The sequence below is a fragment of the Balaenoptera borealis genome (assembly GCF_965194805.1).
Source record: "Balaenoptera borealis genome assembly, chromosome: 1".
NCBI classification, from domain to species: domain Eukaryota; kingdom Metazoa; phylum Chordata; class Mammalia; order Artiodactyla; family Balaenopteridae; genus Balaenoptera; species Balaenoptera borealis.
The window spans coordinates 58,050,075-58,068,804 of NC_138860.1; the positions used below are offsets into that span (position 1 = coordinate 58,050,075).

At 37.9% G+C, this 18,730-nt stretch overlaps 1 protein-coding gene across 7 annotated transcripts in view; it reads right to left on the bottom strand.

Moving 5' to 3' along the window:
- Positions 1-9,399: 9,399 nt before the first annotated feature.
- The window catches only part of SUCO (SUN domain containing ossification factor), a 73,292-nt gene continuing 63,961 nt past the window's right edge, over positions 9,400-18,730 (bottom strand). For all 7 annotated transcript variants that reach the window (XM_082371319.1, XM_082371326.1, XM_082371321.1 and 4 more), the window contains 2 exons: positions 12,525-12,580; positions 9,400-11,424 (listed from right to left, as the gene is read on the bottom strand). In XM_082371319.1, the coding sequence (XP_082227445.1) occupies positions 10,981-11,424; positions 12,525-12,580 (500 nt within the window). In that variant the 3' untranslated portion in view covers positions 9,400-10,980. The remainder of the gene's footprint in view (positions 11,425-12,524; positions 12,581-18,730) is intronic.

The following is an 18,730-nucleotide window of genomic DNA, read 5'->3' on the forward strand; positions in this document are numbered from 1 at the left end:
CTTCAGTTCCTTTCATCAATGTCTTATAGTTTCAGAAGTACAGGTTTTTTGCCTCCTTAGGTAGGTTTATTCCTAGGTATTTGATTCTTTTTGATGTGATGGTAAATAGGGTTGTTTCCTTAATTTCTCTTTCTGATCTTTTCTTGTTAATGTATAGGAATGCAAGAGATTTCTGTGTATTAATTTTGTATCCTGCAACTTTACCAAATTCATTGAGCGCTAGTAGTTTTATGGTAGTGTCTTTAGGATTTTCTCTGTATAGTATCATGTCATTTGCAAACAGTGAAAGTGTTACTTCTTCTTTCCCAATTTGGTTTCCTTTTATTTCTTGTCAATTTCCATGGCTAGGACTTCCAAAACTATGAATAAAAGTGGTGAGAGTAGACATCCTTGTCTCATTCCTGATCTTAGAGAAAATGCATTCAGCTTTTCAACATTGAGAATGATGTTAGCTATGGGTTTGTCATATATGGCCTTTTATTACATAGAGTTAGATTCCCTCTATGCCCACTTTCCAGAGACTTTTTATTATAAATGGATGCTGAATTTTGTCAAAAGCTTTTTCTGCCTCAATTGACATGATCGTATGGTTTTTATTCTTCAGTTTGTTAATGTGGTATATCACGCTGATTGATTTGCAGATACTGAAGAATCCTTACATCACTGGGAAAAATCCCAGTTGAGTGTGGTGTATGATCCTTTCACCAAATTGTTGGAGTCGGTTTGCTGGCATTTAGTTGAAGATGTTTGCCTCTATGTTCGTCAGTGATATTGGCCTGTAATTCTCTTTTTTTGTGGTATATTTGTTTTGTTTTGATATCAGGGTATTGGTGGCCTCATAGAATGGGAGTGTTCCTTCCTGTGCAACTTTTGGAGGAGTTCCAAATGGATAGGTGTTCTCTAAATGTTTGATAGAATTTGCCTGTGAAGCCATCTGGTCCTGGACTTTGGTTTGTTGGAAGTTTTTTAATCAGTTTTAATTTCAGTATTTGTGATTGGTCTGTTCATGTTTTCTATTTCTTCCTGGTTCAGTCTTGGAAAGTTGTACCTTTCTAAGAATTTGTCCATTTCTTCTAGGTTGTCCATTTTATTGGCATATAGTTGTTTGTAAAAGTCTCTTATGATACTTTGTATTTCTGTGGTGTCAGTTGTAACTTCTTTTTCATTTCTAATTTTATTGATTTGAGCTCTCCCCTGTTTCTTCTTGATGAGTCTGGCTAAAGGTTTATCAATTTTGTTTATCTTTTCAAAGAACCAGCTTTTAGTTTCATTGATCTTTGCTATGTCTCTATTTCATTTATTTCTGCTCTGATCTTTATGATTTCTTTCCTTAACTAACTTTGGGTTTTGTTTGTTCTTATTTCTCTGGTTGGTTTAGGTGTAAGATTAGGTTGTTTATTTGAAATTTTTCTTGTTTCCTGAGGTAAGATTGTACTGCTATAATCTTCCTTCTTAGAAATGCTTTTGCTGCATCCCATAGGTTTTGGTTTGTTATGTTTTCATTGCCATTTGTCTCTAGGTATTTTGTGATTTCCTCTTTGATTTCTTCAGTGATCCATTGCTTGTTTAGTAACATATTGTTTAGCCTCCATGTGTCTGTGGTTTTTACATTTTTTTTCCTTCTGATTGATTTCTAATCTCAGTGTTGTTGTCGGAAAAGAGAGTTGATATGGTTTCAATTTTCTTACGTTTACTGAGGCTTGATTTGTAGCCCAGATGTGACCTATTCTGGAGAATGTTCCATGTGCACTTGCGAAGAATGCATATTCTGCTGCTTTCAGGTGGAATGTTCTATAAATATCAATTAAGCCCATCTGGTCTTATGTGTCATTTAAGGCCTGTGTTTCCTTATTGATTTTTCTGTCTGGATGACCTGTCTATTGATGAAAGTGGGGTGTTAAATCCCCCACTATTATTGTGTTACTATCAATTTTCTCCTTTTATGGCTGTTAGCATTTGCCTTACGTTGAAGTGCTCCTATGTTGGGTGCATATATATTTACATTTGTTATATCTTCTTCTTGGATTGATCCCTTAATCATTATTCTTTTTCTCTTGTAACAGTCTTTATTTTTAAAAAATAAATATTGTTTACTTTATGAGTAAACATATGAGTATTGCTACTCCAGCTTTCTTTTGATTTCCATTTTCATGGAACACATTTTTTCCATCCCCATACTTTCAGTCCGTATGTGTCCCTAAGATCTGAAGTGGGTCTCTTGTAGACAGTAAATATACGGGTCTTGTTTTTGTATCCATTCAGCCATTCTATGTCTTTTGGTTGGAGCACTTGATCCATTTACATTTAAGGTAATTATCAATATGTATGTTCTTATTGCCATTTTGTTAATTGTTTTGGATGTGTTTTGTAGGTCTTTTTTCTTCCCTTACTCTCTTGATTTGATGACTATCTCTAGTGTTGTGTTTGGATGGGTTTTTCTTTTTTGTGTGTGTATCTATTGTAGAGTTTTGGTTTGCAGTTCCCATAAAGTTTTGATATAGCAGTCTGTATAGATACAAGACAGTTTTAAGTTGCTTGTCTCTTAATTTCAAATGTATTTCCAATATCCTGCATTTGTACTCTCCTCTTCTCATGATCGCTGGTTTCGATATCATATCTGTGTGGGGATGACTTCATATCTTTACTTTGTTTGCTTTTACTGGTGAGCTTTTTCATTTGTAATTTTCTTGTTTCTAGTTGTAGCCCTTTCTTTTCCTCCTAGAGAAGTTCCTTTAGCATTTGTTGTAAAGCTGGTTTGGTGGTGCTGAATTCTCTTAGCTTTTGCTTTTCTGTAAAGCTTTTGATTTCTCCGTCAAATCTGAATGAGAGCCTTGCTGGGTAGAGTATTCTTGGTTTTAGGTTTTTCCCTTTCATCACATTAAATATATCGTGCCACTCCTTTCTGGCCTGCAGAGTTTCTGCTGAAAATTCAGCTGATAACGTTATGGGGATTCCCTTGTAATTTGTTGCTTTTCCCTTGTTGCTTTCAATATTTTTTGTCTTTAATTTTTGTCAGTTTGATTAATACGTGTCTTGATATGTTCCTCCTTGGGTTTATCCTGCATGGGACTCTCTCTCCTTCCTAGACTCGAGTGTTTCCTTTCTCATGTTTGTTAGGTAAGTTTCTGGCTATAATCTCTTCAAATATTCTCGGGCCCTTTCTCTCTCTCTTCCTTCTGGGACCCCTATAATGTTAATGTTGGTGTGTTCAATGTTGTCCCAGTGGTCTCTAAGACTGTCCTTATTTCTTTTCATTCTAGTTTCTTTTTTCTGTTCTGCAGCAGTGATTTCCACCACTATGTTTTTCAGCTCACTTATTCCTTCTTCTGCTTCATTTATTCTGGTATTGGTTGCTTCCAGTGTGTTTTCCATTTCAATTATTGTATTATTCAACTCTGTTTGTTTATTCTTTAAATCTTCTAGATCTTTGTTATACATTTCTTGTATCTTCTCAGTCTGTGCCTCCATTCTTTTTCCGAGATACTGGATATCTTTACTATCATTACTCTGAATTCTTTTTCAGGTAGATTGCCTATCTCAACTTCACTTAGTTGTTCTTCTGGGGTTTTATCTTGTTTCTTTGTCTGGAACATATTTCTCTGCCATCTCACTTTGTCTAATTTTCTGTTTGTGGTCTCCTTTCTGCAGGCTGCAGGATTGTATTTCCTCTTGCTTCTGGTGTCTGTCCCCTGGTGGGTGAGGTTCATCCAGAGGCTTGTGCAGGATTCCTGGTGGGAAGGACTGGTGCCTGCCCGCTGGTGGGTGGTGCTGGGTTTTGTCCCTCTGGTGGGCAGAGCCATGTCAAAGGGTGTATTTAGAGGTGGCTGTGAGCTCAGTACAACTTTAGGTGCCTGTCAGTGGATGGGTGGGGCTGTGTTCCCCCCTGCTGTTTGTTTGGCCTGTAGTCATCCCAGCACTTGAGCCTGCAGGCTGTTGGGTGGGGTCAGGTCTCAGTGCCAAAATGGAGACCTCCAGGAAATCTCATGCTGATTAATATTCCTTGGGACTTCCACCACCAGTGTCCTTGCCCCTCAGTGAGCCACAGCTGACCCACGCCTCACCAGGAGACCCTGCAAGACCCACAGGTAGGTCTAGCCCAAGCTCCTATGGAGTCACTGCTTTGTGTTGGGTCCCGTGCACGTAAAATCTTGTGTGCACCCTCCAAAAGTGGAATCTCCGTTTCCCCCAGTCCTGTGGAGCTCCTGCACTCAAGCCCCAGTGGCCTTCAAAGCCAAATGCTTTGGGGGCTCCTCCTACTGTGGCCAGACCCCTCAGGCTGGGGAGCCTGACATGGGGCTCAGAACTCACTCCTGTGGGAGAACCTCTGCAATATAATTATTCTCCAGTTTGTGGGTTGCCCAGCTGGCGGGTATGGAATCTGTCTTATATCATGAAAGTGCCCCTCCTACCATCTTGTTGTGGCTTCTTCTTTGTCTTTGGATGTGAAGTATCTTTTTTGGTGGGTTCCAGTCTTTTTTGTCAATGGTTATTAAGTTGTTAGTTGTGAATTTGGTGTTTTCGTGAGAGGAGGTGAGTTCACGTCCTTCTACCCCTGCCATCTTGTCTGGAATCGAGGGGCTGCTTTTAGTTTGGGTGATTGTTGCCTCTTTCCACAGTGTGTGCTGGCTCTTATCCTCTTGATATGAGGTGTGCAGGCACGGTGGCCTGTGCACACTACTGGTATGGCGGGGGCATTGATTGGCACCTGCTCTCGGGTCTCCCAGCGGCAGCAGTGGCCCATGTAGTCCCAGGACAGTAGGGGCAGCAGATGGCGCCTGCTCTTGTGTCTCTTAGTGGCAGCAACAACCCACCTACTTGCAGGACAGTAGGAACAGCAATTAGTGCCTGCTCATGGCCTGTGCATGCTCCTCATATGGTGGGGGCAGCAATTGGCACCCACCCGCGGGCCTCACAGTGGTGGTGGTGGGCTGTGCAACACCCCCCCCCCCCGCCAGGACAGCAAGTGGCACCTGCTTGCAGGTCCCCTAGCTGTGGCAGTGGCCCGTGTCTCTCTCTGGAGCCCATGATGGTGGCAGCAGCTTGCACCTGCCCCCAGAACTCATGTACGTGGTGTCTTGTTGCCTGAGAGCCCACAGGTAGGAACAGAAGCTCCTATGGTGGTCCTGCCCGTCTTCTCAGGTGCCCCCCAACAGTGGTGTTTTGCCTCTCTGGCGGGCCCAGGCCTCTTCTGAGTGCACACTCAGTTGTCACTCTCCAACCTTTTCAGGCTGTCTCCATGCAGCTAACCCTGGTTCTATCCCTGGGTCTGGCATCTGAAGCTCGAGCTTCAGCACCCAGCCCCGCCCACACCAGCAGACAAGCGTCCCAGGCTGGGGAGCACAGGGCAGAGGTACTGACCACCTGTGCAGGTCCTTCCACAAACTGGTTGCCGCACTCTCCTCCGAGGCTCTAAGGCTCCCCCTCCATCCAGGCTGATCTCCCCACCACTGAGGGGATTTCCCATGGTGGGGGAACCTTTCCTCCTTCACATCTCCCTCCCTGGGGTGCAGGTCCTGTCCCAATTCCTTTTTTTTTTTTTTCTTTTTTCTTTTTTCTTTTGTCCTACCCGGTTACATGGAGGTTTTCTTGCACTTTTGGAAGTCTGAGGTCTTCTGCCAGCATTCAGTAGATGTTGTGTGTGAATCGTTCCACTTGTAGATGTGTTTTTGCTGTATCTGTGGGAGGAGGTAAGCTCCACATCCTACTGACCCACCATCTTGATTCCTCTTCCATTGCTGTTGACTTTTAAGGGTGTTGAGTTGAAATGGTAAAAGGGAAGTCCATCTTTCAGCCATTCTTGGAAGTCAAGGATAAAGATAGGAAGCATTGCCTTTGCCCTAATGAAGAATAAGCTTCATTTGAAAATATTTTGAGAGTGTCATTTTTTTCCCCTCCCCTATAGGAAAGAGAACTTTCTTTTGAGTGAAAGAAAAGTGATTTGGGAGTGGGACAAGAAAGACCAGGGTGTAAAGGGAGCTTAAGAAAGCCATCATTGTTTTATTGTTTTAGGGCATGTCTCATGACTGTTGCATGGTTTTGTTTTTAAGGAAGCCTGTTTGGTTTTGTGGTTAGGCAAACCTGCTTTCTTGAGTGATCATTAACTAACAGGGGTCTCCCATACTTTTTTCTTTACTTATGTTCCCTTAGTGGGATTATCTATTTAATCACCTACTTTGTCCCTTTACTCTGTTCTTATCAGTATGACCAATGGACTGTAGGATTCGGTGAAATCGAAGAATTGTTAGAGTTAGGGTGTGAGGGGGCATGGTGGTGGTCAGAGTTGGGTGCTTGAAATTGGTATTAAGGATTATGGATACTGACAGTGGCAAACACTAGGGTTTAATCAGGGGAGTAAGTGGCTGATACTGGCTGGAGAACAAGATCTTAGGGGAAAGAAGTGAGAAACTAGAAAAAATAATGTAGACATTGAAATCAAGGATTATGACAGAAGCAGTATTAGAATGACAGTGACCCCATGAATGAGGATGAGAGAGGGTGAGAGAACACAGGGGTTCACTTGCAACAAGGAGAAAGAGTAGATGCTAGAGTTTGTCAATATAAGATACAAAGTGAGGCGTTTTAGGCACTGAAGATTAAGGAGACCATCTATTCTAGCTCTAGGTCGAGTGGTATGAGGCAGTCAGGAAGAAAAAAAGTGACCTCCTGGAAAGGATTCAAGGAAAGTAGTTTCAATTAGAATAAGGAGGTGAAGAGAAGGTTGAAAGACGTTAAAGATTTAGGAAATTTTACTGATGACTGATTTCTGAGTTCCAGAGGGCACAGGGGAAGTGTTTTTAGGCGTTGGTGAAGGAATATGGGTCCAGAAAGAAGGATGTGAAGAGCCATATGGGGTTTCTTGTGGTGATAAAATTAATAGGAATCAAAGGCATATGAAATTGGCCTTAATGGTTTTGAGGCATAAAATTGTGGCAAGGCCTTATAACAAGGGGTAGCAAGGTGTTTCCAGGGGCCCTGCAGAGCTCTGGAGTGACTTACTGACGCCTGCGATGGAAGCACTGAGGGTGGAATCTTACACAGAGCACATCCGGCTCAAAGCTCCCTGCTGACCCTGCTAATGGATGGTGGTTGTTGACTGAGGCTGGAGATGACAGTCTTACACCTGCTGGTTGATGCTCAGAGACAAAGGGATGAGATCTCACTCTGAGCATCAAAACATTAATAGCTAACGTTGTGTGTACTACGTGCTAGGCACATGATAGTTTTACATGTATAAGCATGACTGATCTTCAGAACAATTATCTGAAATAGGTGCTGTGACACATATTTACAGGTGAGAAATCTGATGCTTAATGAGATTATGACTGATTGTGATTTTTGTCTAATGCCAAACTCAAGAGATAAGAGAACAAATATGAAACTAGGCAGTCTGATTTAAACACCTGCTCTTAAGTGGGATAGTACACCACCTACATGGGGAACTATTTTAAACCATTCTGGGTGTAAAACTTGGTTTTTATCCCTTATAAACGTAAAAATCACAAATGCTTCTGTTTGCTCAAAAAGACTTATTTTGCAAGTTTTATAACAGAAGGTATTTGTTTGGGTTTTCAATATCTGATTTGTCAAAAAAATGGAATGCAAAGTTGGTAGTCTAGGGTGTATGATCTTACAAATGCAAGTGATGAACTCTGTTGTAAACAAATATTCTAAAGATTAATTTTGGAAGTAGTAGACTAAGTGGGGTATAGTGCAGTGGAGTATAATACATGTTCCAATAGGATTTTTTTTTTTAATGTCTTCATGTCGTATAAATGAACACTTGTGGGTTGGGATAAAATTTATAGTGACAGTGTTGATACGTCACTAGAAAAGCTCTTAACAGCCACTTTGGTAGCCCAGACACTAAAACTGGAATGACTCCGAGAAAATAAGTATGGCCCTTACACAAGGAAGACATGCAGAGTCATAAAGCAATCTGTACATTTTAAAAGAAACTAGACAATGAAACCAAATGAAACTTGACTGGCCCTTGGTAAAGAAAGAAGGAAAGGAAAAGGAAGGAAAGAGTATGCATGTGGACCTGTGGAGAAATCTGACCATGGAGTGTGTATTAGATATTAGGGAATTACTGACTTTCTCTGGTGTGATACTAGTATTATGGTCATGTAGGTGAATGTTCTTATTCTTAGAAAACACACGCGTAAGTACTTAGGGGTTAAGGGGGCACGATATCTTTTAACTTTCAAACGGCTCACCCAAAAAATATGTTTAATACATGTGTATGTATGTATAAAAAGAAAACTACAAATGCTAACTGTTGAACCTGGGTAACGGTGCATGGGAATTCACCTTTTTTATGGATTTGAAATTTCTCAAGTTAAAAAGTTGGGGAAAAGCATGAGGTTTTTAAGTAACTTTGTTCTATGAAATAGAGAGTTAAAACATATTTCTAAATAGACATGTTGCTTATTATACTGTGATCTTAAATTTGTTCAACCAGGTTAACAAATATAAGTTTATATCTACTTCATATTCATGCCGACAAGTTTATATATTCACACTGGTGACACATCAAACACTGGCAAATCAGTAAGTGGCAAAATAAGCACAGTAACTGGAGATACAGAGTTGAAAATGGTTGCTGCTGGAGAGCAAGAAACCCTCGATGGGGGGAAGGCTGGGGTGTGGGGGACGTGTAGTGGCAGAGAATAGAGAAGAGCTGTCTTTCTGTGCCAACCTTACCTTATAAAACAATTTCATTCCTCAAATTATATAAAACTCTATTTTTAAAAATCCAATTAAAAGAACTGCTTTACTTTGTGTTCTTGCTCTTACGGATCCCTTCGTTTCTTCTTATTTCTTACTGTTTTAATGCTTTACTTAATATTAGAAGAAATAAAGTTGACTACCAAGGAACATTGAAAGCCTATTACAAATATATATATATATATACATATATATACACACACACACACACACACACACACACGCACACACATATATGTATAGCTTTGCTTCTCACCAGGCACAAATCTATTATTGGCAAGAATTTTCATTTTTTTTCCCCCTCATGTAAGTATAATCTCAGAGAGGAAAAATAAACCCCAAATTGTAAAATGTTATGCTATGTTTATATATGGAAAAAATTAACAATTAGTAGTCTTAAAGATGGCACCTAATAAGAGAAAAGCACATAAACATAGTCTATTAAATATTCAAAATTCTCATTTCAGTGTTTGAAATGGTGAAATTCTGACTGTATAGGGAACAAAATGTTTCTGTCAAAGTTCAATCAATCAGTTTGTAGTTGGCTGAAATGTGATCAGTTATTTAACAGGATGCTGCTGTATTTAATGTTAAAAGTGGCAAAAACAAATCTGTGTCCAGAGTAACAAGTTTGTAAAAAAGTTCTCCTTCAAAGAACAGAAGAGCCAGTAATTAATAAAGACACGTGTTCAGATTTATTTGGAAATTCACAGTTTCTAATGGCACTAGAGCTCCGTAGTTACATATTGAAAGTCTTCTTTCCACAGCCGTGGATGCTGCACACAGACGGGGTAACTTCCTGCTCCACCTCTGCTCTCATCTGGACCTCTTTTCAATGGGTTTCTATACAATCAGGCCCTCTTGCTCTGAATGGCTAATTGTACAGACTGGAAAAAATTTTAAATCATCTAAAACATACTGTTAACCTAAAGCAGCAACTTAAACAAAAGAGGCTTTAAATAAGTCACATTACAACCAATACCCCCAGAAAGGTATTAGACAAGTTTAAAAACAGTTATTACTAAAAGTGCTCAATAACTTAAATCTTACAACACAAAACGGTCAATTCTCTCCCTTTCAAAAAGAAACTTTCCACTTTCACTCATTACTGTACAAACACATACTTAGAAATCATTTGATTCAAATACAGTCACTGCCAATTATTTTTAAAGAAAAAAGACGAAGACAAACACATTGACGTCACACATGTATATCTCTGCACATTTGTAGCCAATACAAAGCAAACATCAAGGAATAATAATCCCTTTAGACTTGACCAATTAGACAAGGCTTGACAAACTCACGAGCTGGTTCTGTGCATACATACATAGGCAGTGATTATGAGACCTGGACTCATTTGACAAACCTTTGAATTTTCCATTTGTAAGAGAAAACAGTGATCTGAAAGTTGGGAGGACTAGTGCTTATTGTGAATGTTTAAAATGTAATGTAGCTAAGGAAAACCCTTAAAAGTGGCTAAATGAGTTTAAAGGGTGAGTTTATAAAACAATTATTTGCAAATACTAATCATTTGCAAGAAAAGATCCTGTCGGTTTTTTTTTTCTTCCCCTTCTCATTGAATTGGTAACCAAAGAAAACTAGTGTGAATAAGTTAAATGAAAATAACATCAAAAGCATCACCACTTACCTAAAAGAACAGACGTAAAAATTCCATCAAGTGTCTGTTTCAAGTGAGTTTGCTAAACAGAGGTCTAGTTGGCCAAGTCTTTAGGATCTTTACACTGTCTTTACTGATCTTTACTGAACTCCAGGCGCAGATCACATTAAAGCCTTGTAGTGTTTGCAGCTTCAAAAAACTAACAAAGTTATAAAAGAAATCAAATGACAGGAAAAGTTCTCCCTCCTCTTCCAGTGGCATTATAAATAGACAAAAGGCACATAAATATGGGAAGGTGCAAGAAATAGGAACAAAGCTAAAGGAAGAGGTTTAGGCTTTCATTCCTATCCCACCCAAGGAACTGGGCTTCCGAATTACTTTTGTCCCAGTAATTAATCTGTGAAAAAAATCTTTATAAAATGTCTACATTGTCCTTGTAGGAAGTGATCAGCCTTGTAAAACTGCAGCTCATTAACCAAGATTGACACAATCCCACCTACTTTTTAAAAAGGCAGAAATAATAATTTCTGAATACTTTTCCCATTAATATTTTCTCCCTTCCCCAAACCCTTCAAATACCACAGACCGTTCTTCAAAGAACAACAAAAGTCTCCAGTATGAAAAGTTGATTAATTTTAAATATGTCCCGAGACTGCTGTAACACCAAGTGTTCCCACGGTGATCTCTTTGTTTCCTTTGATTATGTCATGCAGGCTTGGCAATGATCCTGACTTAGTCTGTATGAGAGTTTTTATCAATTTTCCTTGGTCTTGGACTTTAGACCGCCTTCGTTTCAAAGCCCTCTTCTCAGTTTTTGTCTTTTGGGACTGTCCATTGCACAGACTTGTGCAAGCTGAAATGCCACAAAAATAAGACTCTTCTGACTGTGATGAAGTTTCTGAGCTTCCTTCAGACGGAGGACCCTTATAAGAAGAGTGATAAACTTCGCCCATATTAGAAAAATCTCTCTGGTTCGTAAAAGGCTTTCTTCCTTTTATGTCGCCATTGGCTATAGGGTGCAATGGATGTGCTGGCTTTATGATCTCAATTTTTTCAGTTTTGTACTTGCAGCGTTTCTTCTATAACACAAGGAAAAGAAAGGGTAGGAATTAGACCTCCAATAGTTACCTAACCAAATTCAGAGAGCTGAGCTACTGGAGTAAAGTGCCATCTCCTGGCAGAAAGTAAAAGAGTATTATAAATAGCAAAACATACTGTTATGTTCTGTACAGATACCATAATTACCTTTTCATTTTGTAAATACTACTCAATCAAACTCTTTACTTATCTGCCACCTCTGAATATAGATTAGGGGGCGATAACTAAAATCTGAATGCCTATTATGTGCCAGACATCATTCTAGTTGCTTTCATGTGTATCTTACTTGCTAACCCTGAAAGGTGAGTATCAATATTCTGTCCCTGGTTACCAAATGAGAAAACCAAGGTTCACAGGTTTGATTCCCTGCCCAAGTTACAAGGTAGTATGTGGTGAAGTTAGGATTGAATCCTAGGCTATTTCAATCCTAACTTCGCCACATACTACCTTTTGGGCCAAGTTACAAGGTAGTAAGTTCTAATGGCCAAGTTCTTTCACCTAGAGACAATTACCTCTAATCAAAATGAGTACAACTTACTTTAAGAGGGAAAAAGCACACACTTTGTAACCAAAAAAGCCTAAGTACAGTCTGATTTTTGGCACCTATTTAATGAGTCATTTAAAGAAGATACAAACTCTGAGTTTCAGTTTTCTCACTTAAAAACTGGGGAGAGTATCGTCTTCAGGTTGATGTGAGGATTACAGGAATAGTGCACACACTGAGTCATTCTTTATTATCACTGCATGTCAGGCAAGCAGCCAGGGGTCAGTAAGTTTTTTCTGTAAAAGCCAGGTAGTAAATATTTTAGGCTTTTCAGGTCACATTCTCTCTTGCATATTCTTTTTTATTTTACAACCCTTTAAAAATGGCTTCAGGCCCGTATAAAACAGGCCACAGGCCATATATAGCCTATGGGTCATAGTTTGCTGACCCCTGTAAACATTTACATCATTATCATCATGATTGAAAATAAACAGTAAGTTTAAGGACCACTTAAAGGTTATATTAAAACTTTCAACCTATTTTTTCATCTACACCCACATAACACACCAATATACTTAAAAGGAAACAAAACATTACCTTTTTTTCTGGAGAGAACTTGAGGGGTTCTACAATGTACAGATCATTTGGGTCTACTGTAAGTAAGAAAAAAAGCAGACGTAAAATGCAGATTATACTATGATTAAATACTATAAATATATTATCCCTTTATGATTATTTTCTTAACAGAACCAGTGAATTTATATTTATATCATATATTTATGCACTTGAAATTAGTAAGCCAAAAGCAATAAGTTAGGAGAGGGCACCATTCTTATTTTGGGCTTGATTGATCATCATCAAATAACTTAAGTTTTTAACTTACTGTGTGTTGGCTATCAGCTATCAGCCAACACAGTAAGGATCCTTGTTTGGGCCAGCTCTACCCTCTTACGTGGTGAGAAAAATCACATTCCAGGTAAGCTAATACCAAACCTACAGATCATCTGAATATTTTTCCAGAAGACTAAACTCTATACTGTGTTGCAAATATGGGTTAACTATGTGCAACAAGCAGTTGTGACTGTCTATGAAAGCCAGTTAAAGGAACATACAAAAAGAGGTCTAAGAAGTTTTTTCTAATTGTTTATTACTATGATTTACTGTGATCAAAACTATGATTTATTGTGATCAAAACTATGAACTCCAAAATCTTAAAATAGCTTGAATATGCAATATCAGCGATCAAGCAATAATGAATAAACACTCTGGCGTGGTGAGTAAATTAGAAATACTAGTCTTAGGTTGCTGAGATTTCATTACTTTAGCACGTTCACGACAGCTCTATGCCACCCCCACCCTGACAAGATAAACACGTATATAAAAGAGGCGCTCTGAGACTTCAGTCCTATTCAATCCACTAAAAGTAAATGATTTATAGTCTGATGCAGGCAGAAGTTTATAAGTAGTAAACTCACTATAAAAGTTCATGTACCGGAAATTTACTAACAACATGATTCAACGAATTATAATTTTTTCATTGTCTTAGAAATTTGTTGAGAAAGTCACCAAATACATAAAAGTATCCAAGATTCCTTTAAATAGTCATTTCTATCAGATTACTAATCTCATTCAAATTGCTTTTTTAAAAAACATGATGTCTACTTCTAGGAATGGTTGTTAATGGTTTTCAGATCAACCACAAGCAATTAAGTATGAATTTTAAAAAAAATCACTAACAGCACTGAAGGGCTGTCAAGACTAAGTAAGTAATCCCAGGCCACAATTGAAGGAAAAGTAGGAACCCAGACAGTCAAGTGGAACACAAAAGTCATTTTTGTCCTGAGAGCTTGCTGCCACTGCCCAGCATCATGAGAGAGAATCATACTACATATTACTAGCCTGGGAAAGGTCAAAATTCAAAGTACAATTTTAACTGAATGCATATTGCTTTCACACGTCATGAAGTTGAAAAATTAAGTCTGTCGTGAAGTTGAAAAATTAAGTCAAACCATCATAAGTTGGGGACCACCTGTACATTATAGTCCCCTTTCAACAAAAAATTACAAGGCATTTAAAACGGGGCAAACACAGTTTGAAAAGACTAAACGTGCATTAGAACCAGAGTTAGATATGGAAGGAATGCTGAAATTATTAGACCAGGAATTTTTAAAAACCATGATTAATATACTAAGGACTTAAGTGGAAAAAAGTAGACAACATGCAAGAACAGGTGGATAATGTAAGCAGAAAAATTCTAAAAAGGAATTAAAAAGAAATGCTAGAGATTAAACACAGTAACAGAAATGAAGAATGCCTCTGATGGGTTCATTTGTAGACTGAACACAGCTGAGCAAAGAATAACTGAGGCTGAGGATATGACAATAGAAATTTCCAAAACTAAAAAGTAAAGAGAAAAACGAATTTTAAAAAAATGAACAGAATACCGAAAAACTGCGGGACAACTACAAAAGGTGTAACATACGAGTAACGAGAATACAGAAAGACAAGAGTGGGAGAATGGAACAGAAGCAATATTGTAAGTAATAATGACAGAATTTCCCCAAATTAATGTCTGACAGCAACCACAGATCCAGGAAACTCAGAATACCAAGAAGGACAAGTGCCAAAATTACTACACCCAGGCATTTCATATACAAACTTCAAAAAATCAAAGATACAAGCTAAAACTGAGGAATTGTTGCCAATAGACCTGCTTTTGCAAGAAATGTTAAAAGTAGTTCTTCAGAAAGGAAAATAATACAGGTCAGAAACTCCGATCTGCATAAAAAAAGGAAGAGTATCAGAGAACGAGTAAGTGAAGGTAAGATAAAAACTTTTCTTATTCTTAACCCATAACGTAACAACTTGTTCAAAACAATAATAGCAACAACGTATTTGAGTATGCTTATGTAACTATACATGCTTATATAGAAGTAAAAAGAATGACAGAAATGATATAAGGGATTGAAGGGAGGAATTAGGAATATTTTGTTATTATAAAATATTCATATTACCTGTAAAGTAGTACAGTGTGATTTGAAAGGGGACTTGTGGGACTTCCCTGGTGGCGCAGTGGTTAAGAATCCTCCTGCCAATGCAGGGGACATGGGTTTGATCCCTGGTCCGGGAAGATCCCACAGGCCGCGGAGCAACTAACCCCGTGAGCCACAACTACTGAGCCCGCATGCTGCAACTACTGAAGCCCGCGTGCCTAGAGCCCGTGCTCTGCAACGAGAAGCCACCGCAATGAGAAGCCCGCACACCACAACGAAGAGCAGCCCCCGCTTGCTGCAACTAGACAAAGCCTATGCGCAGCCACAAAAGATCCCACATGCCACAACTAAGACCCAATGCAGCCAGAAGTAAATAAATATTTAAAAAAAAAGACTCCATGTAAAATAGGTTGTCTCAAGAGTGAAATAGATACCTGCATGAAATAAGATATCTGCAACATTTAACCAACCAATAATTAGAATCCAAATCTTAAAAATAACTATAAACCAGTATGAAAGAGAGAAACAACTCACTCAGTAAAAGAACAGGCAAAAACCTTTAATGCCCAGGAACGTCAAATGAATAAAAGGCATAAGTGAACATGCTCAACCCCACTAGTAATCAGGTAATGCAAATTACAATTGCAATGAGGTTAAACACTTTAAAATTTGACAATTCTAAGTGCGTGCTGGTAAAAACATAGAATAATGGGAATTCTCATGGTACTGGTGGAAGGATAAACTGATATGACCGCTTTGGAAAAGTTTGCCATTATCTTATAACTTGTAGATAAGCATACCCTACAACCCAGCAATTTTACATCTAGGTAATATTCCTAGAGAAACTCATGCAACTATGTGCCGGTATACAAACAAAGGGAATGTTTACAGCAGCATTATCTGTAATAGCCCCAAACTGTAAACAACACAGTAGAATGGATAACTACACTGTGATTTAGTCAGTTACTGAAATACTATACAATATTGAAAATGAAGTATAATCATGTATATGAACCTTACATATAGAAAGCTGAAAGAAAGAAGACAAAAAAGAATATATATGGTATGATTCCATTTATCAAAAGCTCAAAACCAGGCAAAAATCAAATTATATTGTTGAGGAATCCAAACACTAATGGTAAAACTATTAAGAAAATGAAGAATATGACTATTTCAAAAGTCAAGACAGCTACCTCTACAGGAGCAATACCAAAAGTGCTGGCCTTGTTCTATTTCTTGATCTGGGTGTTAGTTACACAGGTGTTCACTTTATAATTACTTTGCATGTTGTGCATTTCAGTTTTGTGCACTTTTTTGTATTTCACTTATTTTATAATAAAAATGTCTTACAAAAATCAAAACAATTTTGGTCCACCTGGCTGGTCAACAAAAGTGAGAGACGCAAATCAAAGTATAAACTACAAAACACTGATGAAAGAAATTAAAGAAGGTACAAAAAAATGTAAAGACATCTCACGTTCATGACTGGAAGACTTCATATTGTCAAGATGTCCATACTACCAAAACGATCTATAGATTAAGCATAATCCCTATCAAAATCCTAATAGCATTCTTTTGCTGAAATGCATCCTAAAATTCATATCAAATTCCAAGTGATCTTAAATATGCAAAACAATTTTTAAAAAATAAAAATAGAGGACTCACACTGCCTGATTTCAAAACACATCACAAAGCTACAGTAATCAAAACAGTGTGGTACTGGTATAAAGAGGCATACAGACCAATGGAATAAAAAAAAAGCCCAGAAATAAATCCTCTCACAAATGGTCAAATAATCTTCAACAAGGGTGGCAAGACCACTCAATGGGGAATGAACAGTCTCTTCAACAAATAGTGCTGGGAAAACTGGATATCCACATGCAAAAGAATGAAGTTGAACCCTTATCTTACATCATACATAATTAACTGAAAACATACATCATACAAAAATTAACTGAAAATGGATTAAGAACCTAAACATAAAACCTTAAACTATAAAATTCCTAGAAGAAAACACAGAAGGAAAACTTCATGACATTGGCCTTGGCAGTGATTTCTTGGATGTGACATTTAAAGTACAAGCAACAAAAGCAAAAATAGACAAATGGGACTACATCAAACTTAAAAAATTTTTGTCCATCAAAGGACACAATCAACAGAGTGAAAACTCAACCTACAAAATGGGAGAATATAGCTGCAAATCATATATCTGATAAGGGACTGATATCCAGAATATATAGAACTCTTACAATTAAACAATAAAAAATAACCTGATTTAAAAATGAGCAAAGGACTTGAATAGACATTTCTTCAAAGATGATTTACAAATGGCCAACAAGCACATGAAAAGATGCTCAACATCACTAATCATCAGAGAAACACAAATCAAAAGCAAAATGAGATGTCACCTCACATCCATTAGGATGGCTACTATCAAAATAGAAAACAAGGACTGGTGAGGATGTGGAGAAATCTGGAACCACTGTGCACTGTTGGTGGAACTGTAAAATGGTGCAACCACTATGACACTGTAAAGTTTCTTCAAAAAAAGAACTACCATATGATCCAGCAATCCCATTTGAGTACATAGTTGACCCTTGAAAAACATGGATTTGAACTGCATGAGTCAACTTAAACATGGATTTTTTTCAACAGTAAATACTACAGTACTACACAATATGTGGTTGGCTGAATCTGCGGATCCAGAACCTCAGATACGGAGGAACCAGATATGGAGGGCCAACTATAAATTATACATGGATTTTCAACTGCACAGAGACTCAGTGCCCCTAACTCCAGCACTGTTCAAGGGTCAACTATATATCCAGAAGAACTGAAAGCAAGGTCTTAAAGATATATTTGCACACTCATGTTCACAGCAGCGTTATTTCACAATAGCCAAGAGGTAGAAGCAACCCAAATGCCCATCAACAGATGAATAAACAAAACATGATTATATCTGTACAACAGGATATTCAGTCTTAAAAAAGAAGAAAATCCTGTCACATGCTACAACATGGATGAAACTTGAGGACACTAAGCTAAGTGAAATAAGTCAGTCAGAGAAAGACAACTCATGTAAGAGGAATCTTATATTATTTATCTAAAATATTCAAATTCACAGAAACAGAAAACACAGCGAAGGTTATCAGGGGCTGGGAGGAGAGGAAAAAAGGGATTGGTTTAATGGATATAGAGTTTCAGATTTACAAAATGGAAAAGTTCTGGAGATCTGTTTCACATGACTGTGAATATACTTAACATTACTGAACTATACACTTAAAAAGTAAATTTTTAAGAGCAAATTAAATTTCAAGATGGTAAATTTTACATGTCTTTTACTACAGTAAGAAAACAAAATAAGACATGGACCCTTCTCACTGAGCTTAGAATTAAAAATAAGGCAAGTACAGGATGGCTAAAATCAAAGTAGGCTATAATAAATGCCTTAAGAAGAGATTTAATTCAAACAGGAGAATAAATAAATGAATTAACAAACAGCGGAATCAGAATTAAAGCCAGCTTCCTGCCTACTGTACTCAACTGTTTTAACTGTAAAGATGAACCAAGATGACACAGTTGTTTAAAACAGAAGTATTTCTATTATCAGGTACAAAAGGCTATTCTATCTGGCTTTGAAGAGTTACATAGAGAAAAGAAATAGTAAAATAGGATTTCAACTAACTTAAAATGAGACTAGAAATGCTGAGAAGGAAAAACATCTCAACATATTTCCTAATCACACGAACGCAGCTCAAATAAGTAATGTACATACACCCACCACAACGGCTAAAAGACCAACAATACTAA